The 24214-nt window shown below is 45.5% G+C and overlaps 1 protein-coding gene across 2 annotated transcripts in view; it reads left to right on the forward strand.

Moving 5' to 3' along the window:
* Positions 1 to 24214, forward strand: part of ISM1 (isthmin 1) — a 74708-nt gene that overhangs the window by 26642 nt on the left and 23852 nt on the right. For both annotated transcript variants that reach the window (XM_025876914.2, XM_073878403.1), the window contains exon 2: positions 19597 to 19836. In XM_025876914.2, coding sequence (XP_025732699.1) covers positions 19597 to 19836 — 240 coding nt within the window. The remainder of the gene's footprint in view (positions 1 to 19596; positions 19837 to 24214) is intronic.

Below are 24214 nucleotides of genomic sequence, written 5' to 3' on the forward strand. Positions count from 1 at the left end.
TTTAATCCCTTGATTCTCCTTCAAGAACATTTCTTGTTTCTCCACTTGAATTAGCAGCCTGATGTCCAGCAGCAGGTGATCATCCAAAAAGCTGAGTGTGACCTGCCCATAGTTGGTGGTGCGTGAACTGACTCAGAGCGGCCGTGATCAACTGGAAAATTTGATATAATTTTGACAAGCTGGTGGGCCATTCATCTTAGCAGTGAAGTGTCTACACTCCGTAGGAAGCTATTTTTTTTATGTAACATTTTGCCTGACATAGTGCTTCAGGGTCAATCTCAGACGGGTCTTAGGTTTAGCCAAAGCACGCTTCATCATTTCCCAGCAGGTGACTTCATAATACGTGAGGCCGTTGAACTTTACCACTTGAGCCAGGTCCCTTAACACAAATTTCTACCAATGTTCCTCTCATGTTCCCTAGGATGAATTTTGTTTCTCCTTTCAGCCCACGTCTTTCGCCTTCCTGAACCCTGATCCCCGTGTTAGAGTGACAACTTCAGAGATCCTGAAGGGATGTCTCATGATGGCTTTGATGCCATTCCTCTGATCCCACAAGATGTTTGGGAGTGGGGGAAAGTGGAATAAATATATTTTTATCTACAAAGCATAGTACTGGCTTTGGATTTACCATGAAGATATAACTGGGAGACAGGGTGAAAGTATATGATATAAGGAAGAAAGGTGATAAACACAAAACTGGTAGAAAGGGCTGTTATTTCTGAAGCTGCTTATATAGGAGAGAAAGCTGTTTGTATTTGGGTGAGATTGGCTACACACCATGGCCCCAAGTACGTGTGGTCAAGCACACGAACCCTGGAAAGAATCTGACTTTGCCTTTATCCAAATATTAGTCATTGCTGGGTGGATTTTTGTAGGATGGTTTTTTGAAAAGATAAATAAAATGAGGACACAAAGACCTGGAAGAAAAGCCAAGTCTTGCAGGGAACAGGGCTCCTAATGATCTTCCACTTCCATCAAGAGGTACAGAAACAGGCATGAGTGAGGGCCAGGGGTGAACCTGTCCATTTCACAGGTGGACCAGGACTTGGGGGTTGGTGCAGCCAGTCCAGGCCCCACGGCCTCCTGCTTCCTCATCTCTGGTTCTGCTCTGCCTCCAGACGGAAAGCCAGAGCAGGCCAACTTGAATCTCTCCATGCCCTGAGTGGATGGATGGGGCAGGACCACACGGAGTCCGTTCTTCTCCAGCAAAGCCATGATGCGTTCCAGGCAAAAACCCAATCTGGGACGTTTTGGCCCAAAGGAAACATTTACAACCAAATTATACACCTTGGAAAATAAATGAGCTTTCATTTTGGAAGGATACCCTGCCAGGCTCTTTATTATTTGCACCACAATCATAAAGTTGGTTTTAATCTCTATAGTGGAATGCCGCTGGGTTGGCCAACTGGCAGGCTCCGGCGGTTTGAGCGGGGACCACTTCAGCCTTAAGAACGCACAACGGGAAGCAGGGGAAGTCCTTCTTCTGCAACATTTTTCTCAGGATCCATCATTTGGGTTTTGGGTGTTTTTTTTTTGTTTTGTTTTGTTTTGTTTTGTTTCTTCTGGCACATTCATTGCAACTTCAAAGCAGACTTCTTTTTTCTTTCTCTTTTCTTGTATTCTCATTTTTGAACATTCCAGGGGCCTTCCAGAAAAAGAGTTAATGTAATGTTTCCTTCCTAAATTGATGAAAATCCAGGAGTAGGTCCAAGAAAGGCTATAATGGATTTCCATTGATTGCTTGAAGGGGAACTGGATATAAAAAACTCAGAACAGAGAGAAAGGGCTTATCAAGCAAGTTCTCCTTTTCTACCTTAACAAAGACATTGGGTGATTTAAACCTGCTGGGAATCTGCTCCCAGGATTTATGCCACTAAATGACCTTGTAGATACGGCAGCCAAGAGGCTTAGAGTTTCTGGGATGGCCTGGGTCTCATATATTTTACACCATTATCAGATTATGTGCTGGCTAATGTGTTCTGATTTAGGGTTTGGAATAGGAGGTGTTCCAGTGTTTAAAAATGTGGCTAGTACTTGTAGTCAGGAAACTCCCCTAGGAGCTACACAGAATTTTGCACTTGTTTGGAAGACATTAGGATGAAGTCCTGTGGACACATGGAGCTTCAGAATGCAGAGTGGGAGCTGCTAGAATGAGCAATAAGCAACGCGTTGGTGCTCTTATTGGGCAAATCATGGCAGCGCAGCTAAGAATCCTAAGTGATTCCCAAATTTGGCGGCACCACGGAAACTCCGAGATCTTTGAAAAGTACTGGTGCCTGGGTCCTTTTCCAGACACCCTGATTTAAATGGTTTGGGGTGTGACCTGGGCATCGGGAGGTGCAGCAAAGTTTGGGAACCCCTGCTGGAAACTATACACTCCATGAAAGCAAGAATGGTGTCTGTCTTCTAATCATTGTATTCCCAGTGCTTGGGATAGAGTAATTGGCCCTCAATAATTACATGTTGAGTGAGCAAATGAATAAAAGTCCTGAAGTTCATCTGCCCACACACCATTCGAAATGAATCCCAGCAGCTCTTAAATATTTGAGGTGGTTTAGGGTGGAGTGAGGGTTAAGTTCTGGGTCTTCCTTTCCCCCATCTATTTTATCCTCTGTCTCTCTTTTTAAAACATCCTGAGAATGATTTTATAAGCTCTTCCTAGGTTACTTTTCATCTTCATGGCATGGCAGTGTCCCAGCTGAGGACCATTGATTGCTTTGTATTTTCTATAAGTCAGGAATTTATACCTGGGGTACCCTGCACCTTGGGTTTCCCTGTCCCTCCCTGTGATACCTTAATTATCCAGAAATGGATCAACCCAGGTCTTGGCCAGCGAATTCACAGGGGCTTCTCTCACCCGCTTTTAATGCACAGTTCTTGTTCTCTCGTTCTGACTCTGAAGGCTTCTACTACGCACTCTGCCTTCGTCCCACCTCACCCCCTCCCACAGACACCAAATCCTGGCAGTGGATAAGTCAACTTCCATTGTAAAAATGTTTATGGAGACTGTCAGTTCTTAACCTTAAAACTGAACCATGCTGTTTGTATTTTTCCAAGTGATGGAGAGTGTGAAGGACTAATGAAAATGGAGCGTGAAGAGATCAAACATGCGTCGTGGAATCTTTGTTCAAGACCTAGGACGGGAGCAATTCCCTTGGGGAGGGGCAGGACTGCCAGGGAACTGGATCCTCTATTAGTTGGGCTTGAGGCCTGAGATCCCGGCCAGGGAGTGAGGGAACCAGCAGTGGTGTGTGGGAGGGAGGGGTCATAAGATGCTTTCTTTTTCTTCTGAAAAGCAAGAAACTGATTTCCTTTGGTCAGAGAATGAACAGACCCACTTGTAACAAACTCTATCTTCTGACTTCTAGAGCCTGCTTTCAAAAGTCAGGATGTTGAAAGTCGTGCGTAAGTTATGGAACCGGGCATGTGGGAGAAGTTTCTGTGTACTGTGTGCCTTTTCTGTAGACCGCTGGGGAGGGCGAGCATTTAACTGACTACTCATGATTTGGTTAAAAATGGATTTTTCTCTACCTAAAAACCAGTCTTTCCATCTGCAGACGTGGGGAGTGAAGGGGAGAGTCTGAGCTGAAGCCGACAAATGGCATTTTAACAGAATGAGGTATAAATTTGCTGGAGGAGAGGAAATCTCTGGTTGCTGCACGAACCCTTTCCAGAACCCCCTGTGGGGGTTGTCTGAAGACAGCATTCTCTTGGGTTGGATTCATCCATCAGGCTTCTGTTTTCCAGAAGGTCTCCCTGGGAGAATAAGGAGCAAGTGTGCAGGGGAGCTGGTGAAGGAATGCTCCTTGGGGGTGTTTCCCTTTGGAATGGGGCACATTTTCATGGTGACTGCTGAGGATAGGCTGGGAACAGATAGGTTTGCTTCTTCAACTTCATACCTGAGTCATTCTTTAATTTCCTGAAAAATTGTGGGTTAGCTGTTGGACAGGTTGGGATTTAACCCTGATGATGGGTTTGCTGTGTGGAGCTTTTAGGGCAGTGGGGAGCTCTCAGGTTTGAAAAGGAGCCACCTCCAAACCATGGTAATAGGCACTTGGCATTTGGGGTGCCTGAAGGAAGCTCTCAGCCTAATTCTCTCCTCTGTCTTCTGCCTTCTTTCTTCCCTCTTTTCTTGTATACTGATTGATAATTTCTCTTTGACCTTCCTGAGGGCCTCCTCGTGGGCCTTGTTGAATCTGCTAGCCCTCTGAGCTAGCAAAATTTATCTAGTAGCCAGTCAGGGCCCAAGCCTGTCCCTCCCCATGGACCCACATAGCTTATTCAGAGATAGATACACGGTGAAAGGGATGTCAGTTAGAAACCCTTTGCTGCCCCATTCGGGACACTTACTACCTAAGCGAGCAGGACAAGGATAGAATATATTGATGCTGGGGATAAGTGGGAAGCAAGTCAAATCTTATAGTACACCCTCCACCTTCGAAGTTCTACCTTTTCACCCCGTGTATTGGTTTCTAATGTCACCTGACTCAGCAACAGCTTCCTTCACCCAGGGACTCAGGAGGATGAGGAGGTCTGCCCTGGGCTTCCTCACTGGGGGGTTGTGGAGGGGGACATCCCTGAGGAGTGGGTGACAGCTCAGAGGGTCTCCCCAGGCTGGACTGGATGCCTTGGGGCTAATTTGCTATTCACCTGATTACATTTCCCCAGTAAAAATACACCAACCATTTGAGAGCCCTTCATTTCCTGAAAGTTTTTCCCTTTGCTAAAGTGACTATCAGAATAATAGCTCCGTAACTACTGCTCTGCTACCTGTTCCTCATATTTTCCTGGTTAGAGCCAAGGATCTCAGATGTTGGCCTGCATCCGAATTACTGGAAGGGCTGGTTAAAACACAAACTGCTGGGCCCCACCCCAGAGACTGATTCTGCAGGGTGGGGCCTGAGAATCAGCATTTTTCCAAGTTAACACGTAGTGCTGATGCTGGGGACCACACTTTGAGTACAAGTAAGTTAAAGTGATAACTCAGCTTTTTACCAGCTTTCTGTGAGCTTGGTGAACACATGTATACACTTATGTATCCATATGTATAAATATGTGCATCTGCAAATCAATATGTATCTTGACATACATATGTATCATCTTTGGATTCTTATTTGACATTGAAGAGAAGCAAGTAGATTTGGAAAATGTTCAGAATCAGAACTGAATGTACCTGGGCTCCTACCCCTCATCTCCTTCAGAGTCTTCTTTCTGTCCCTGCTTCCCAAGCCCCTCCTGCCCCATGTTGCTGGTACACTCGCTGGGTGTTGAACGGTGAATCGGTCATGCCCAGGTGGCTGTCCCCTTTGGTCCCTCCAGTGCAGTCTCTACATTCTCTGGGCAGAGGGTAAAGCTGGGCACTGCTCCTGATGTCACTGGGAGGCAGGTGCCTCTGCCATGTCATGTTGGGCAGAACTTGGGGTCGCCTCACAAGTGGAGACCAAGCCAGGAACTGAGGCAGGGAGAACTTTCCCCACCTTTGCCAGAGCCTCTGTTCATTCCCCCACATCCCAGGACCCTAACATGTTTTCAGGGAGGTGGGGTGATTCAGCTGTGCCCACACCTATGGGGCTTTGAAACCCTGTTCATTCATCCATCCATCTATCCTTCCATCCACTTATTCAGAGGGTATTTAGCAGGTCCAGATTTTTTGATGAGACAGCAACTCAAAAGGGTAAGGCTAACTTTTTGTGCTTCCATTGTGGAAAACTGTGGTGGACAAGAGCAACACCATGGAAGCAGTCAATTCAATAGGAAGCCCCAGCTAGACCCTTTATGAGCCGAGTGACTTTGGTGACATTCTCCGTTCAGTTTTCTCATCTGTACAGTAGAGGTGGTGTGCTTGTACCCATCTGATGGGGAGCTTTGGGAGGCACTGAGCTGATGCATGATGAGTGTTCGGACAAGACTAGCACAGAGAAGACATTTCTGAAAAGGTGCCAGAGGTGGAGGAGTGCTTACAACTAGGGAAGGTAGGAGCTGAGTGGGGAAACATTCAAGAGAAAAGACAGATACCTCGGAGTACTAGAAAGGCTAATGAGAAAAAGGAATAATGAAGAGGAGAAGAAGAGACCTGTGTTTACTACAGAGATGCTCCCCATTTGACAGATGAGAAAATTGAGCCACAGGGAAGTAACGTTGGCAAGGTGAAGCCCCTCTTTTTTCAAAAACTGGATTTCCCTGTACCCTTTATTGTTCAGAAAATAGCAGTGATATGGAAGTGTGGCATCTTTAAGAAATATTCGTGATCTTGCCAATTGCCATTGCTCTAGGATTCCTTCTCTGTTTTCTTTTCTTTTGGATTTTTGGTAGTTATATAAGTTCTGCATCTAAGTAACATACACACCAAAGGGAGCACAAATCACAGTGCACAGCTCAATCAATTTTCACAAAGTGAACATACTGCGTGACCAGCTCCCAGACCAAGAAATAGAGCATGGCTGGTGCCCCCAAAACCCAAGGGCTCCCTTCTTGTCACTAGCACCCCCAGAGTCACCGCTGTCCTAACTTGTAACAGCTCTGGTTCATTCTGCTTGCTTTTAAGCTTTGTATAAATAGAATCATATGTTTTATGTTCTTTGGTATCTGACTTCCTTTGTTCGCTATCATGTTTGTGAGATTCATCAATGTTCTTGGAGGTGGATGTACTTTGTTCATCCTCCTTGCTCCATAGGGTTTCATTCTGTAACTATTTTATGCCTGCATTTTACTTATACGTTCTCCTATAGATGGCCAGCCATTGGGCCCCTGGTACTTTCAAAGGTCACCCCAGACTTTTAGCAGGCATGAGGAAGAATGTGATGGCACCAAATGCTAATCTCCAAAGCAACACATGTTTGAGGCCAGGCTCTTTGTGACCTATTTTGTCTGTTCTTTGCCTCTTCTGGCCCTCTGAATAGCTGTCACAATGTTTGCATGAAGTACTATGCGCCATTCCATTCTTTTTTTTTTTTTTTTAAGCAGACTCCCCACTGAGTGCAGAGCCTAATGTGGGGGGCCGATCCCAGGATCCTGAGATCATGACCTGAGCCAAAACCGAGACTCGGATGCTTTACCAACTGAGCCACCCAGGCACCCCCATGTGCCATTCCATTCTTACTTCATCTCTTCTCTCTCTCTCTCCCTCTCTCTCTCTCTCTCTATATATATATACACATATATATAGATAGATTTTTTATTTATGAATATATATATTTAAATATATACTTTGTTTAGTAGGGGGAATCCTGGACTCATTTTCCTAGGAAACCTCATATTAGCCCATTCATTCCCAACTTGTGCAGGGTGACTATATATATATATTTATTTATAAATATAAATTATATATATAATATATAAGTATATATTGCATGTGTTAGTGTATAAAATCAGACTGCCCAAGTGAAGAGGCATTGGGCTAGTATAAGTTTTCCTAAGAAAAAGAGTCCAGGACTCCCCCACCAAAGGAAGTGGGGGAGCAGAGTTGAGGATGAAATCAACAGTGTGCTGCAGGCTAGTGTTCTTGAGCCATCCCCCTTGGAACTGCTACCCCTCGTTACCCCTGGACAGGAGCTGCAGTCGGGGGAGGATGGGGACTTCAAGGGGCTGCAGACCCTCTTAGCCTCAAGACCACCTCCAGGGGAGGAATTAGGACAGCAGGGCACAGTGGTAGGAACAGGGCTGTGGAGGCTACTTACTAGCTAGGGACCTCTCTTTCTCACCTTCCCCATCTCTGGAATAGGGGTACTCATGTCTACCTCAAATGGATGTTGTGAAGGTTCGATTTAATGTCCAGTGCCTGGCACGAGTGATCACGCGGTTTTCCCAGACATGTCCTGTGTGCCGTATATCTTCTCTTTCTGTCTCTAGACCCAGCGTTTGCCCTTCTCCATCCTAACTTGGGCCTCGGGTACTTGATCTATATGTATTACATCAACAGGCTCCCTTGCTCTAGGGCAAAAGAAGAAGGGAAGAAGAGAGGGAGGTGGCAGTATTTAGCAAGCCTCTTCTGCCCCCACACATCCACACACCACGCTCCTCCTCCCACTTTGGATAATGGTAACTTCTCCCTTTCCTTGCCTCTTCAGGCCTGGGGCTATAAGATCGCCCTGGCTTTACTGGGCCTGGGTACTGCAGTATCATTGGCGGTTTCCAGCGTCTTTGATCAGACATCTGTAAATTGTTCCTTTATTAAACTCTCCCTGGCCACCCAGTACCTCAGTGCCATCCATTTCCTGCCCAGATTCAGAGTGATACATCCTAATACCATGGTGTTTATACTGGGGAGGGTGGTAAACCTGTAAGCATGTTCTCTGTTGCAAACCGCCCCTCTTCATGACCACCCCCAGAAAGCAAGCTTCTGAGAGCCTTGCTGTCCTCTTTTCTTGAACTTCACCTCACTGAATGAATTCTATTGGGAGAATTATCTTTGTCAAGAACAGCATTGGGGGTTGCCTTGTTTCCCTAGGGTTAGAGTAGGAAATTGTATGGGTGCATGGAGGTAATAAAACGGTTGAAAGTAGTGTGGGTTCCCACTGGCACGTGGCCTTTCACCCTCCCTCCACGCCCCTTCGTCAGAGGAGAAACCCCAAGAGAAGTCCTGTTCACAAACCATGCTTCTCCACACTCATTTCAGCTTGCTGCTGCATGAGACCTGTATGCAGATAGGGGTCTTTTAGAGAAAATAAAAGAACATAATATGGTGCTGTAAAAGATTCAGTACATGCTGACTTGAAGTCATTAGTAAGAGTCTGGATCATTTTACTTCCTTACATTGAAAGCTTCCACTCCTAAGGAATTTCCCATTTCTACCTTGCATCTTATATGTGTGTAAGCATTTTTTAACTTCCCCAGTGGAGTCTGAAGTCCTTGAAGAAAAAAACTCTGTCCAAATATGATTTTCATGATGTTAAAAACATGAGTCTGATACAAATATGAAAGGAATACATATCAAAAATTAATTTAATTAATAAGGGAACTAAGATGCTAACGCCAGGTCAGAGGACTTGAGGAACACATATTTAAAACATTCCTTAACAAAATCATAAGGATGTAAATTTGTAAGTTAGAAATAAAACTGATTAATGTCCTATAGGGCAATAAAACAGTAAGTTTTCAGTTATTGTTTCTTTTTTTCCTTAGTTTTATTGATACACAATTGCCATATAATGTTGCATAAGTTTAGAGTGCACAACATAATGATTTGACATATGAATATATTGTGAAATGATCACCACAATAAGTTTGGTTAATATCCATCACCTTACAGAGTTACATGTTTCTTATGATGAGAATTTTTAGGGAATTATTTCTACCAGGTCAAAAAAAAAAAAAAAGAGGGGCACCCACGTGGCTCAGTCATTAGGCGTCTGCCTTCAGCTCGGGTCATGATCCCAGGGTCCTGGGATCGAGCCCCGCATCGGGCTCCCTGCTCCGTGGGAAGCCTGCTTCTCCCTCTCCCACCCCCCTGCTTGTGTTCCCTCTCTCGCTGTGGCTCTCTGTCAAATAAATAAATAAAATCTTAAAAAAAAACTACTTATATTTCTACAGGATGAAAATGTACAGGTTAGCGTGTAACATTTAGTCTGGGCCCTAATCAGTAGTAAATAATAGGTGAAACAAAGCTACCTTCTCCTGGAGAACTAGAAAATCTTGAAGAGGACTGTTGTCCTAAGGCCTGGTATGAATTGAGAGACCTGCAGACATCCTCTTGCTTTATTTCTAAGCTTTGGATAATTTGTCCTTCACAAGCGATGCGCCATTGAACTGTCTCACCCTCCGCAGAGCACCCGGCACAAAGTAGGTGCCCAGGAAGTGTTCGCTGAGCGAATCTAAGAAAGGAACAAACACCCTGACCATTTATAAAGAAAGGTTAGCCAAGCTAAGCCGAGGGACCATAATCGCCTGGTCTACCAGCTATCCACGTAGGGATCAAACAGTTTCCCTGGGAGAACAGACCAGTCCAAATAAGAACAATCTGTATGGGCAGGTGGGGAAGGGAGCCAGTCCTGGTCTCTGCACGTCAGACTGCAGTTGGTCTATGATGGCTCTATAATTGTTTTATAGTGTCAGTAGGGGTTCCCTAATAAATGGGCATTTGCTAGTTTCTGGCAGCCCACAGAGCTGTACAGGTGCATCATGAAAGTGAGAGGGGAGAACTGTTAAATCTCAGGTCTGAATCTTTGAAAAACCGGCAATAGGGCTGTTAACAAAGCAGCACACGTGATTGACGGAAGCGTAGGCAGGGGGTTGTTTTCCAACAGATTTCACCCAGCTTGGCAGTTAGCAGGTGGAGAAGGGGAAGGTGTTCTAGCAATTGAAGATAGTAGTTACATTTTAGATATTTAGACATCAGGTTTTTTGTTTCATCTGCCCGCCTTCAATTTGATGTTTTCAAGCATTTGGCATAACTTTTTTTTTTTTTTTGCATTGTTGGAAAATATTTTTCTTCAGGACTAGTGTCTCCTGAGGACTCTGTTCCTAGGATGTCAGAACTGGATAGATGGAGGGTTTTGTTTTGTTTTGTTTTGTTTTGTTTGCAGTTCCCACTCTACCTCACCATGCCCATTTTACAGAAGAGATAACTGAGTCCTGAATTATTTAGCTTTTGCTATATAACAAGCCACTCTGAATTCATTAGCTTAAAACGATAAACACTGATTCTTTTCCATTAGTCTGTGGGTCAGCTCAGTGGCTTTTCTAGTCTGGGTTGACTCAGTTAGGGCTGGGTGGTCTAGGATGATCTCCATTTGAGTGGCTCGTCATTGGCTGGCTGATTGAGGGGATTGCTCCATTCCACATGTGTCTCATCATCCAACAGATTAGCCCAGGCCTCTTCACACAGTGGTCCTGGGATTACAAAGAGCAGCAAAAGTAGATAAGCCCCAGTACACAAGTACTTTTCATTGGCCAAGCACAATGACAGTGTGGGAAGCAGCTACCCAAAGCATGGATATTAAGAGAGTATTTGTAGGCATTTTTGCAAACCATAGACACAAAGGTATAGTAACCCGCCTAAGCTTACAAAACCAGATAGGGATAATGCTAGGACATAGAACCAGGTCTCGTACCTCCTGGCCCAGGCCCCTTCCACAGTGCCATGAACCCTTTTCCAGGATTTCAAGGTAAAGGTCCAGTTCCCTTTAAAACTTATTTTGGAGGTACTTGGAACAGAGATTTATGGTAGGGTTCAGTGAAGGGTCTTGACTTCGGGTGTTGAAAGAAATCCATCTTCTTGATTAAAATAATAATCTGGGCAAGGGTCACCAGGGTCACTCCCACCCCAGGCCAGCGTCTGGGGGTCTGCCATCTAATGCTCTTTGGTTCTGCCTCTCAACAGCCGAACACCAGCCTTGACCTGGGCCTTGGAAGCCCCCCATTCCATGCATCTCCTTGTCCTGTTTGACACCCTCCCACTCTGGTCAAGGGACGACTTAGATAGTTGGGCCATTTAGGCATGTTAATAATCTGGTGCCTCTTCAAATCAGGTCCTGGAGGATGGGTCCTGGACAGCTCCCCCTCTGTTTTCTTTGCTACAAATGGAGAAATCGCGACTTGAAAAGCCCTCAGTAATTCAGACTCATGAAATATTTGCTTAAAATTTGACATGGAGGGGAGGCTAAGCCCCACATGGCCAAAGGGCCCCCTGGTGGCCGCCCTTGGCCTGTTCTCTACAGCCCTGAGAAGGTTAGCTCTGCCCTCAAACTCAGACAGCCCTCTCGGCAGACAAAATCTCCCTGTATCTTATTCTTGAGGAGCGTTTGTCTCACACCAAAAGGGACTCATCAAAGTGTGCCTTCTAGGCAGGTCCACCATTCCCTCTGAGAAAGGTTCTGGAAAATACAATTTCTCCATCCCCTTACATTTGCAGAGATATTTTAGATGATGGATGAAGGTTTCTTTTGGCCAAATTGGCTTCCGACCCTTGAGCTCTACATCTTACATTTTTTCTTAGACTTGAAAGAATAATTTGTGTTTCACTTCTATTCACTCTTTAGCCTCACAGGACATAAAGGAAATGGGTCCCTGATAGTTCCCACTTGAACAATCACAAATAACACACACATTTCCAAGATCAAAGCTGTTTATAGCAGTATCGGAGACAAGCCAGTGGGCTGTTGACTTCCATTTTGTCAGTCAGGCCCAAGAGCCTTCCATTAAGGAAGAAGCACAGGAGTGGGTGGCCCACCATAGTGGCCCCTTCCCCCAGGGAACCAGCTCCCTGCTCAAACGCAACTAGTTGACCATTCTTCATGTCTTCTAAGGCCTTGCCTGGGATCATCAGCAGGGTCATTCCCAAGCCCTAAAATAGACATTCTCGCGATACATTCTGCCACTGTAACGTAAGATTCCTCAGCCATTAGTCAGGCTTTCAACAGAAGGATCCATTCCCAATCGAGATGCCACACTCCTGCATTCTTGAAACATGATGTGCCTGTGTCACTCGCTCCCAGGGTCGTCTTCAAGCTGCTACAACAAAGATGAAGCATATTTCTGGCCATTTCCCCTCTGCCAGGAAGTTGCCATTCCGTGCTTGCTCTTAAATAAAGCCACTGATATTGTCTTTGCTCCTGCTGCCTGGAGGGGAGCAGTTACCATCACACCTGAACAGAGAGAGAGCAGAAGGTGGCCAGCCTTGTCATCTGCGTCTTCACCCGTGGGTCCTGCTTACTTCTTTCCGACACTTTGCAGACCAAGCCTCCACCACCCCCTACTGCCACTCCTATAATAGTCTCGATGCTGTCTGCCCGAACCCTAAGAGCAAGTGCACCCCCCTGAGAAAGCCGACTTCACTGCCTGAAACTCATTTTGTTTATTCTGTTTTCTCTTCCTAGAAGCGCTTGCTCCCCAATCATGTGTAAAGATAATCAGGGTGCCCTTTTGTTCTTTTAGCTCCCCAAATGGGGAAATTTTGCTCTTCCCTTTGAAATACCACCAGTGGCATTCTTGAACTTATTTTTAGATGCGTGGAAGTGTTCCAGACAAAAATCGATGCCTAGTGCAGATAAAGCTCTGAGTCCTGAGTGTGTTTATCGTGGGTAGAAGAAAAACGGAGTGTTTTAATGTGAAAGGAGCATGGCCATATGCCTGGGTGCAGTATGGCTTCCTTTAATCTGGAAAAAGGAAACAAGCATTGTCGATAATAATATGCAGATGTCCAGCCCCAAATGAGGACATATTGCTAATTAGCTATATTGTTAGTATGTTTTAAGGAGAGAGGCTGCAGTGACATTAATTATAATCTCTGTTGTTTGTTGTTCAAAGTCTATGAGACCAAAAGCATTGCTAATAATATCTTCTTTAATATCTTCAATAGACGATTCCTAGATGGTTTTTTTCTTCAGAATCCCACATAAAAGCCACATTAGGGGTAATGAGGCCTGTAGCCTGAGCCTAATTAAAATGAAATCTAACTAGGCCCATAGCCATCATTATCATCAACTAGTACTTATTGGGTGCCCCCTGAGCTTGTGGGATTGGAGGGTGTGGGCTTTGAGATTGCAGATATGCTTGTGCTTTGCCCTCCAGAAATTTGCCATCCCGTCTGCCTCCAAGAAGTCTGCCTGGTTGTGTTAATCTGGGAATAGTTACCACAGCCTTGTAAAGAAAAAAAAAAAAAAAAGCACTAAAACCCCCCTAGCCAGCCCCCATTTTGGGCCTTTTTGGGAGGTCTGGAAATGGTCAAAAAAGCCCTCCCCCCCCCCCCCATACCAGCCTGTAGTAGATGTTTGCAGAATAGGGCAGGTGCCTATTTGCAGACTGGGACAATGATGCTTAGCACACTTTTCCCAAAGGTAGACCCATCACCCATTTCCATGCCTTGATTGCCTCCCCATGAGCTGATCACCCTCATTTGCCCTGTGTCCCCCCAAAAAACCTCTCCCTCTCCATCTGCCTATGCCAAATGGCCAGCTGGAATCTCTGAACATCGTGACCACTTTGACCTCGATGTGGCTGCGGCGACCCTTGCCAGTCACGAGGATAGCCAGAATGAGCAGCTCCCTGCCATGCAGTGGCTGGAGGCAGTGGTTGGGCCAGTGATGTCCTGGGAAGAAAGGATGCAGATGATAAAGCATCTGGCTTATCATCTTAGAAACTATCCCCAGTCTACAGATGAGAGACATTTTTCTTCTCTGTTCATCTTGGTAGAGCCTTCCCAGGGGCATTCAGGACCAGCTGCTGAGAGCTGGGAGGAGGGAGGAGATCCCAGCACCCCATAGCTTCAGAAGCCTCCAGATGACCCAGAAAATGCCACCAGGGAAGTGGTGGCCTGGAGGAAAATCACAACACTATGACAGAAAGCTTTCAGACCAAAGGAGATCTCTGTGCTGGGCCTGATGTTTATATTCTTTAACTCCGTAATGTCTTACTAAGACCGCAGAGTGGCCCCACTCCATCCCAGCTCGGATGCCTTTTGGGTCTCTATGCCAGGCCCTGCCACGCCCTGGGGAGTCTGCACCCATTTGCTTTGCCAGGATTGTAGGGTCTACTGGCCCACCCACCCCCACCCTGCTCTGTGCTCTGCACCTGCTTCACTTGCTTCACTTTTGCTTGCCTCTGCGGTCTCAGCTCAGACATTATTTCTTCAGGCAAACCTTTCTCTATTTTTAACACCAATGTTCCAAGTAACGAGTGTCATAATTCCTACCTCAAATGGTGACGGTATTTTTCATGCTTTCTCTTTTGTGTGTATCATCCTAAGTTCATGGATTTGCATGGATTTTATATGCAGTGGTGAACTACAAACTTTGTTTTGACACCCAAATTGTCTAATCTTTGTGCAGTGAGGACCCTTTAACCTGGCTCCTGTGTTCTTTTGGGAGGGCACCATTAACCACTAAAAGCTTCCTCATTTTTTGGCGCATCCAAGTATCCCAAACTCACCTATACTTCCCTGCCCAAGCTCTGGAATCAGTGGGCCGTTTGTCCAAGGGGCTCTGGTTTCTTTTTGTGAGGGCAAACCCCTTGAAATTTAATGATAGGATTTTAAGACAAATTAAAGGAAATATTACATTACACAGTGAGGAATACACTTGAGAAATGTAATATACAGATGCTGACACAATGAGAAAACTCTGTAAAGTTATGGGGAAGGGCATAGATAGCAGAGTGGGCATATGTAGCCTGGCTGCCACTGTGAAGTTCACCACGATGACTCACTAAATGCCCTGTCGGTACCTCTGTCCGCTGCCAATTGTGTGCCTTGCACAGAACCGAGCACCCAGCTTTGAGTCCTTCACTGAACAGGGCTTTTCCCTTTCCATTGGTAGTCACAGCTCTAATATTTGAGTCATAACAGGGAACGTTGCTACTGGTGCTGTAGCATTGTCAACGTTAACATTAATGCTCAGGGCTGTGGTAAAATAAGTTAAGAGGTCACCAGTCCAGGATTCCTATGATGGTTCTACCCTGCCATCTCGGACCCAGGCTCCCCTATCTTTCCGTTCAGCCATCTTTAGAGACTAGCCTTCAACCTCATGACTGCCAGCAGCCTCATTTCACTTGAAGCACTTGTATCTGCATTCCAGGTAGGAGAAAGTGTAAGAGAGAAAAGCAAAAGGTAAACCACCTCCCAGTCGGCAGTTTCATCCAGCACCTTCCGCGTACATCTTATTGGGTGGAACTGCATCACATGGTCGCTCCTGGCTGCAGTGGTTGCCAGGAAATGTAGTTTTAGCCAGGTACAGTGCCACCTGACAGGAATACTGAGTAAAAACAAATGAATGAATGAATGAATGAATGAATGAATTAATTAATAAATAAATAAATAAATAATAGGGGAATAGAATTGGGTAGGCAATTGCAAATATCCGCCACAATACTGCCATCTAAGGCAAAATACATGGCTCCCATTTTATTATTTTATCATAGTTGTTAACATTTTATTATTACTTTTTTCCCCCATTTTAGATAAGAACGGTAGTAAAATAACGGAGGGACAGGACAGACTTTATGCACAAAGATGGGGAGCATCAAGTAGTAGCTATATAATTTGGTCACTGTAGATCGCCTGCCTCAGCTGTTGAGCAGTGCATGTGTATAAACCATATAACAGCCTTAGGGCTTCGGTTCCTCTTTTTATTGGTAATCCCAGCTCCAGAGAGAACAGTGCGACCGGAGCTGCAGCACTGATTGAAGATCAGCTCAAAGATGCATTATGGGTAAAGAAATGTTTTCTCAAACTCAGCCAACCTCATGTCATGTGAATTTAGGCAAAATGATCCTGCAGCACCACAGAAAGCATGGTGATGTTTCCTTTCTTTAGCTCCTGGACTTGCACAAGATAATGCCTTAAAAAAGAGCATTTGCTTTTCTAAATAAAACACAAACTATTTAAAATCTTCATTTTGCAGTCCACCCTTCCTGAGAATCTTCACTCTGCTAGCATAACTTAAGTAGGACACTCAGCGGGTGAGCTCGTTGATAGAGATGGAGTGATGGCCATCAACCAAGACCTCCGGGGGGGGGGGGGCAGGGCTGCTCTGCAAGGAAGACGGGCAGTGTGTTCCTGAGAAAAGATGAAGAAAAGGCTTTCTCCTGCATCGTTGGTGGATCCTGTTTGCTGCCTCCCACCCCAGATGTAAAACTGAGATTTTCAAAATAATGGTTACTCCCGAATCTTGTTATTGATTGAATAAAGTGGAGTTTCATTGTATATGAGGCATCGTAAGACATCCTTCTCTCCTCGGGCTTCCAGCTTCTGGAAATTTGGGGCCATGCCATTGCTGAGAGCCGAGGTTTCCAGTTCAATATGTTTTGATAAAGATGCAAGAGGAATTCAGATATTCGGAGACTGTCATTAGTGTTTCTTTATTACTTCTCATCTTCCAAATGCTTTATGAACAGTAAGCTTGTTTGGAGCACGGGTCGGGGAATTGGGAAAAGATGGAGAAATGCCACAATTCTGTGCAGAACTCAAGCCAAAACATACTTTAGCCCCAGTCTATTCCCGGCAGAGAATCTTGTGGCCTGAGCTGACCAGCCAATTGCCCTAACTCTACACTTCTCTCTCTCGCTGTCTCTCTCTCTCTCTCTCTTTTTTCATGTATAGACACAACCCAACTGAGTTGTCTTGACCATCCTGCTGGGACAGCATGGGACTCCCCTTATTATCTGCTGTTTTACATGGAGGATCATTGAGCTACAGAGAGTTTAATGGGTTTTCTTGGTCCATGGCTGAGCCAGGATCACTCTGTGGTGGTATATCTCCTACCAAGAAATTCCCGGGTCAGACCCAAGAAACGAATCAGATTCAGTCCTTGGTTTCTGAGCCATCTAAACAAAATGCCAAATAGCATTTCCTATCTCTTCTCCTAAAATGTGAGTTTTAAGAGTAGAAAGTGTACTTCTTCACAGGGTAAAGGAAGGAGAGCTCCATTTTGAACCCAGTTAAGCAGTGTGTCCCAGTTACTACAACAAATTTAGGGCTGGATATGCAGGCAATCCCTGAAGCAACTGGCACGCAAGCCTTGGTCCCCTTCTGAGAGTTATACTCACAAATCCTGTGCAAGAAATTCTCTATGAGAATCCAACTATGCTCACTAACACTGTTGGAGAAGTTTTAGGGTTAGGGATCCAGGAAGAAGAACAAGAGGACAATTGCCTTCAGTTCTCACTCCTTGGACTATGATAGAGAGATCTCTTGTGTTGAGGGAAGACTTAGCATGCTCCTCTCTCTCTCTCTCCTTCCCCTGCTCTCCTTCCCTCCCCTCCCCCCCTCATTGTGCTGGACTCAGTCTCAGCATAATACATTTGGCCCTCATTGCATTGAGCAATGCCTGGGAATGCCAGGGCAACTCCCTTTACAAGGATGTGCCCGGAGACAAAACCATGGCAGAGAGGGGGCTGGAAAGGTGAACAAAGACACTGCCCTTGGCCACATTTCTTGAGCAAAAAAGGGAGGGCAAGCAAAAACATGATGACAAGCATTCAGGTTCTCCCCGCTGTGTAACTCTCTAACTGCATGTTTTAAAGAGGTGAGAGCAGACAGGGAAGGGTGCCCCGGACCCTTGCCAGAATCTCTGTCTGGGGAAGGGTCGGTGTGCAGCCTGGTGGTCCCTTGCCCTCTTGGCATATTCAGCAAGGTGGTCTCTGCACCAGCACGTTTATTCCTCAGCTCCATTTCTGTTTAAACGATATAGGAAAGATCCATGCCTTCAGATTAGCTCTCTAAGAAGATATTTATCTGCTACATGTGTTTCATCCTCTGGCCATTCTTGACCTTTGGTACTCAGAGTCGGGAGCGTTTTGATACCAGATGTAACCCTTTGGCTAGGTCAAAGGCACCTCGGTGGGGCAGGGAGTGTGTGTGGAGACAGTGTGCTAGAATATACACTCCAAAACCCCAAAACATACCCAAGAATAACAAGAGCTTTAGCCACTGACCCAAACGCTGGTGAAATTCTATCTCTACCTCTCCCTCCACCAGTAAACATGAAAATGCTATTCCTGAAGGGATGGAGGAAGCCTCCAATGAGAAGTCCAGGGAGAACAAGAGGAGGAGAAGGGTTGGTTTGGGAAAGAAGTCCAGCAACTTCTACACTCTTCAATCACTGCAAAAATTTTACCCAAATGACAACTAGAGACATTTTTTTACTAGCTGGGGAAAACAACAGACTTGCACTTTTCTTTTCAGAATAAAGGTATTAAATTTCAAAATGCCTTCTTGTCACTTTTTCTTTGGCTATCCCTGTCTCTTCCTCCTCATCGCGCACCGTCTTCCCTCCTTCGCGCCATACCAGCCTCACTGGCCTTCTTTCTGTCCCACAAAGAGGCCAAGATCATCTCCAGCTCAGGACTGTCTTACTTGCTGTTTCCTCTGCGAGAATGTTCCTCCCCTAGATTGCAGCAGGTGTTCAGGTCTCACCTTCCCAAGTAAGTTTTCCCCAGAAACCTGTCCAATGTTGTCCCTGGCCACTGTCCACCATGTTCTTTCTTCTTACCAGTCACCACTTTCTGATCTGATTTTATTTGTCATATTTATTATTTTGTTCCCTCAATTAGTGGTACACATTAAGAGAATAGGGCCCATGTCTTGGTCATGGCTCTATGTCCTGTGCCTAGAATGTGGTTGACACTTGATAACCGGATGGATGGAGAGATGGATGGATGGATGGTTGGATGGATGGATGGATGGATATAGTCAATGATTTGGCCCAAGTATTTTATCCAGTTTGGTCAGATCTTTTGTTCCATGGCCTGTACCAAAGAAACAAGCTCTGTACCCGGGGGCTATAACTAATGCCAGAGTGATTAATTAGTTGAAGCTATGAGGAGGAAACCATCATTTGATTCCAGTTCTGAATGAACACCTATTCTCCTTCACAATAGCACTTTCATGTTGATGTGCTTCAATGTATAATAAATATCCCATAACACCTTAGTCCTCTGAAAATTCCCGAGTAGCAGGCTGGGAAAAGTTTCCTGATGATTTGACTTTTTGAAGATGGAGTAACTAAACCAAGGGGAGTGAAGATGAATTGAGAATACCATTCTGGTTTAATTCCAGCCACGTGAATTGTCTTTGCTCTTGAATTTAATGGACTGTTAAGGGGGGTATTTTCAAATCATGCGCCTCCTATTTATTTGTCCGTTTGCTTGTTTGTTTGTTTGTTTTAGAATAACCTCCACATGGAAAGTGACTCTGCATCAGAAACGAGCTTTCCTTTCTCCAAAGAAGCAGCAGGGGAACATCTGGACCACCAGGCTGCACACCAACCCTTCCCCAGACAGCGATTCCGGCAAGAGCCTGGGCACCCTTCACTGCAAAGAGATGGCCCCAGATCCTTTCTCCTTGATCTACCAAACTTTCCAGACCTTTCCAAAGCTGACATCAATGGGCAGAATCCAAATATCCAGGTAACGCTCAAGAGTTGAAAGGTGGAAGAAAATGAAACAATCTTTTTGTGTCCTGATCTGATTCCAAAGCAACTACTACCTTACCTCACTTTTTTTCTTACCCCCTTATGAATCTGGTTAACAATCATATTATCTCTGTAAGAGCAGTGTTGTATTGCATCTGTGTGACACCCTTGATTGGGAGATGCTCCCTTATTTTATGCACCACTAAAAAAAGAAACACTGATAATTAAAGTAGGACACACCAATGATTACAACATATCCTGCTCTCAGAGATGTTGAAATGTAAAAACAAAGCAAAATTATATGCCCAGAAATTGATAAAATATCGTAGCTGTAGAAAAGGGCCAATTTAACATGGAAAGTACACTCAGCAAAGCATAGTATGATTTCAAAGGTACTCAGGAAGGCAAGCCCTCAAATATCTCTTAGCTTGCCTCAGACTCCTTCAGGAGGTGACAACACTTCAGTTGCTCTAAAATGTAAATGACTGATTCAAAAAGTTGAATGAGAGGAAGGGAGGTGAGAACAGAAGTTCCTAGGGGGACATGAATGTGTACCGCTAAGATGGGCTGGGATGAAAGCTGAAAGAAATGGGAGGTTAGGGAAAAGGGTACGTGGGGTTAAAAATAACAACCCTCATCTATGCTGAAATAGACATGCTTTACAAAGCAAATGTTGATCTGATTTGACTCTTCCAGCACCCTCATGAAGGAGATGAAGCACAACGTCATTTTTCCATTATCAGTAAAGCAACAGGTACTCAGGAAGGTCCTATCTGGTTTGCCCAAGGTTACATGGCTAGTAAACATTGGTTGGAGTTCAAATCTAGGCTCTTGGTCTCCTGAGAATACTCACCCTACCAATCCATGTTTCAGAGACAAAGTTTTGATTTTGATTTTTGCTTGTACTTCCTTCTGTGTCTTCCCAGAGATGGTGCCCATGACAGCCAAGGAAGGGGACTAGTCAACAAGGCAACCTCATCCCTGTTGTAGCTCCTGTCCTCGTTTGCCTGCTTCCATACCCCTAAGCTTTGTTCTTGATTCTTTTCATTTGGGAAAGGGCAGCAGTTTCTTATTCTTCCTCCCTGCTTCAAATTCCAATTAGCTTACATGGCTGAAAGTTCCTGAACCTGACCTTAGAGCAATTGATCCTTAATTAAGTTAACTGTCCCTCTCTCAAGACTAACATTCTCTGCATGACACCATTTTAGATCAGATTTCCTTGGTCAGAGTTGTTTTGCTCGTCACACCAGTGTCATAGTGGCTAACAAATGTCACTGAGACTATACCCCAATTAGAATGTTGACCAGCCCCTACTGGGTGTAAACTGCTGTGTTAGGGTTATGGGAAAGTAAGAAGTGTACGACCTTCTCCATCCAGGAAATGACATAGGTATGAAGGTCCCAGCTACCACCCAAGACAGTGCCAAAGGAAACATGGAGACAGAGGAGGAAAAATGCTATGTTCATTGTAAACAGGTCTGAATAGACAGGAAAAAGTAGGGCAGAATAATGTTGAGGGTCCAGAAATGAAAAATGTTCAGAGGTCACTCTTTGACGACCCATGAACAGAAATCACTGCATGCACCTGTTAACATTTCCAGGGAGGCTTGTATTGTTCTAATTGATTAATTGGAAAAACAGGCCACTGTTCTTTCTCCAGGAAGTGGTTACATGGCTCTCTGCTAAAGAACAAAGGATCCATTTGGGGGAGGTGCAGATTGGCAAAAAAAGGCGCAGACATCTCCTTACCGTTACCCGACAGTGCTCCCCATTGGGTCTTTACCCACAGGAAATGATTTTTTTTTCCCTTGTTTATAGGTTTTATGGTTTCAGGACCAGGCCACCTTTACTCCAAGGGAGCTTAGGCCATGCCCAAAACAATTTTAGGCTTGTTGTGGCTCACATTTCCCCCCCACAGGTGAGAAATGTCACTGTGGGGTTTAATGCTGAGGATTGAGCTGTGAATGTAGTAGATTTAAGAATTTCTCCTTTTTTTTAAGATTTACTTATTTATTTGAGAAAGAGAGAGAGGAAGACACAGACAGAGCACAAGCAGGGGGATAGGCAGAGGGAGAGGGAGAAGCAGACTCCCCGCTGAGCAGGGAGCGCCACATGGGGCTCGATCCCAGGACCTGGAGATCATGACCTGAGCCAAAGGCAGATGCTTAACCGTCTTGAGTCATCCAGGTGCCCCAGATTTAAGAATTTCTTACGTTAAGTTACAAGAAAATGCCTGGATACTGGGAACTGAAGGTTGCAGGGAGAGTGTCCTCTCATTGGAAAATTACTAAGTACATGGGGCTCTACCTAAGAACCAAATTTGGAGCAGAATTTCTCAGGATCCCCTGTCTCTCTCCTAGATAAATCCGTGAGTCTGGGAATCCCCAGACCTCACTTGGGCCTTTTTAAAACATGAACCTAAATGTCAGGGAAGAACAGTGGTTGAGATCCTTAGACCCAGGAAACCCAGATTCCTTTTCCAAACAGAAGGACAGGGCAACCGTGAAGTGCTAAGCCCTCTACAGCTCACACGATGGATCAATCTGTGCATGAGGTCAGTAAAGCACCCAGGGTTCCAGTTCATTTTAAATCATCCTCATCTATGTTGTTCAGCTGGATGGGAAGTGAAGAATGCTCTGGAACAGTTCCACCTGGCTTCCTGAGGGCAAGGGGCTGTTGGAGTTGGTGGATGTGGAGAGAACTAGAATGAGCCAAAGGGGCAGAGAATAAATGGAGGTGAGTTATGAGAAGGCCACACACGAGAGTCTGGCCAAGCTTCTTAAACTTTTATAAAAGGCAGCTTCCCTCTGCACTGTCACGAAGGTATGACTGCAGAGATGGTACAGGTGGAAATTCTTTGCCTTGTCCTCTCTGAGACCCCAAGGCACATGTTTACCTAGACTTACAACAGGGGCAAAGTAACAATCAGTGCTTTGTTTTCACTCTATCTTACCATCACCCCAGCACGGGAACAAAAAGCTTGCCTTCAGGTGCTGCTTCAGAAAGGGAGGCTTTGGAGCACGGGGTGGGAAGGTGAGGGCCACTCCTGGACATCCTCATCGCTTTCCTGAGTCAGTCTTTGGACAGCAAAGTTCACCATAGCTCCCAAGATCGTAGGCTTCCCCATAGCTGCAAATATCAAGGTTATGGGCAGAATGGATTCGACATTTAATGGCGCACCAACCCAGATCCTATTAGAGTGCAAAGCCCATGAAGACTAAGGTACTACCACCTTTCTGTCCACTGCCTAGACAGGCCACACCACGTCTGCTCTGTACAATCCCCATGGCTGTTAGCCTTCTGCAGGCAAGTTGGGTCGGGGGAAGCAGCCTATGTTTTACTGATCTGATGACCTGTTGGCCCTAAAGAAAAGAAAATTGAGCTGTATTTCTGGCCTTCTCTTTCTGGAAGACCACAAAGGTCACTCAGAAAGATGTTCAAAGAAAGAGTGAAGCAGCTGCTCTCCCTGAAAGCCGCAGCCTAGGCCTGTGTGTAAGTGTGTGTGTGAGTGTGCATACGCAAGCACACACACTCACACACATACACACACATGCACAGTGCTGGCCGCTGCAGCCCCATGCACCACTGCACCTGAGTAAACCAGTTCCCTGGTGGTCCTTTAAAAGATGAGGTGCTTTCTAAAAAGGGGGTGATGGGTTCTGTGTTGGCAGCCCTTACCCCTTCCTTACAGCACTGCTCTTTTGTTGAAATGCACTGGTTTGACACGGGGCGGTTCAGCCAAGCGGACAGCCTCAGTGATCACCCAGGGCCGTCAAAGCATTTTCTCTCCCTGGGGAGCAGAGTGAAGACAGGTGAAGGGCGCATCAGTGGGTCGGCTTCCGCTGCCAGGGCCCCTGGCCTTGTCTCCCCCCTCCCCTGGCAACCTGCCCCTCGCCCCCACCTAGCTGTCCTTCACTAAAGCCAGGGAGCTGAACAGGAATTTGATACCCTCTCTCTGAACAACCCCCCCATCCCCTCCAGTGTCTGAAAGAGTTTCCCACGCTCTAGGCCTAGGGTCTGCTGTCCCTCCTGCCAAATAACCCACACCTTTCCAAAGTGACATTGCTGAGCCTGCACAAGGGGTCACCTCCCTCCTGGACCTCTTAACTTTGGGGAAGGAAAATCCATTAAAAAGCCCAGCTTTTTGGAGCTTTTTTAAACCCCCCTCCCCTCCAAGCCAGGTGGGACTGGCTTAGGGCTGTGGAAGTGAGTGGGAGGCACAAGTTAGAAAGAAATAGCCTCAAACTCCTGAACCCAATCTCCATATTAAATTTGAAACAATAGTAGAAGTTGGGTTTTGTTAAAAATAAATAAATAAATCATTCAGGAAAGAAAGGAAATTCTCCCAGGACACGTTAGACTCGAACTTTAGTC

This window comes from Callorhinus ursinus, unplaced genomic scaffold (genome assembly GCF_003265705.2).
Source record: "Callorhinus ursinus isolate GAN/ISIS: 27379988/994484 unplaced genomic scaffold, GSC_fseal_2.0 scaffold29, whole genome shotgun sequence".
NCBI lineage: Eukaryota > Metazoa > Chordata > Mammalia > Carnivora > Otariidae > Callorhinus > Callorhinus ursinus.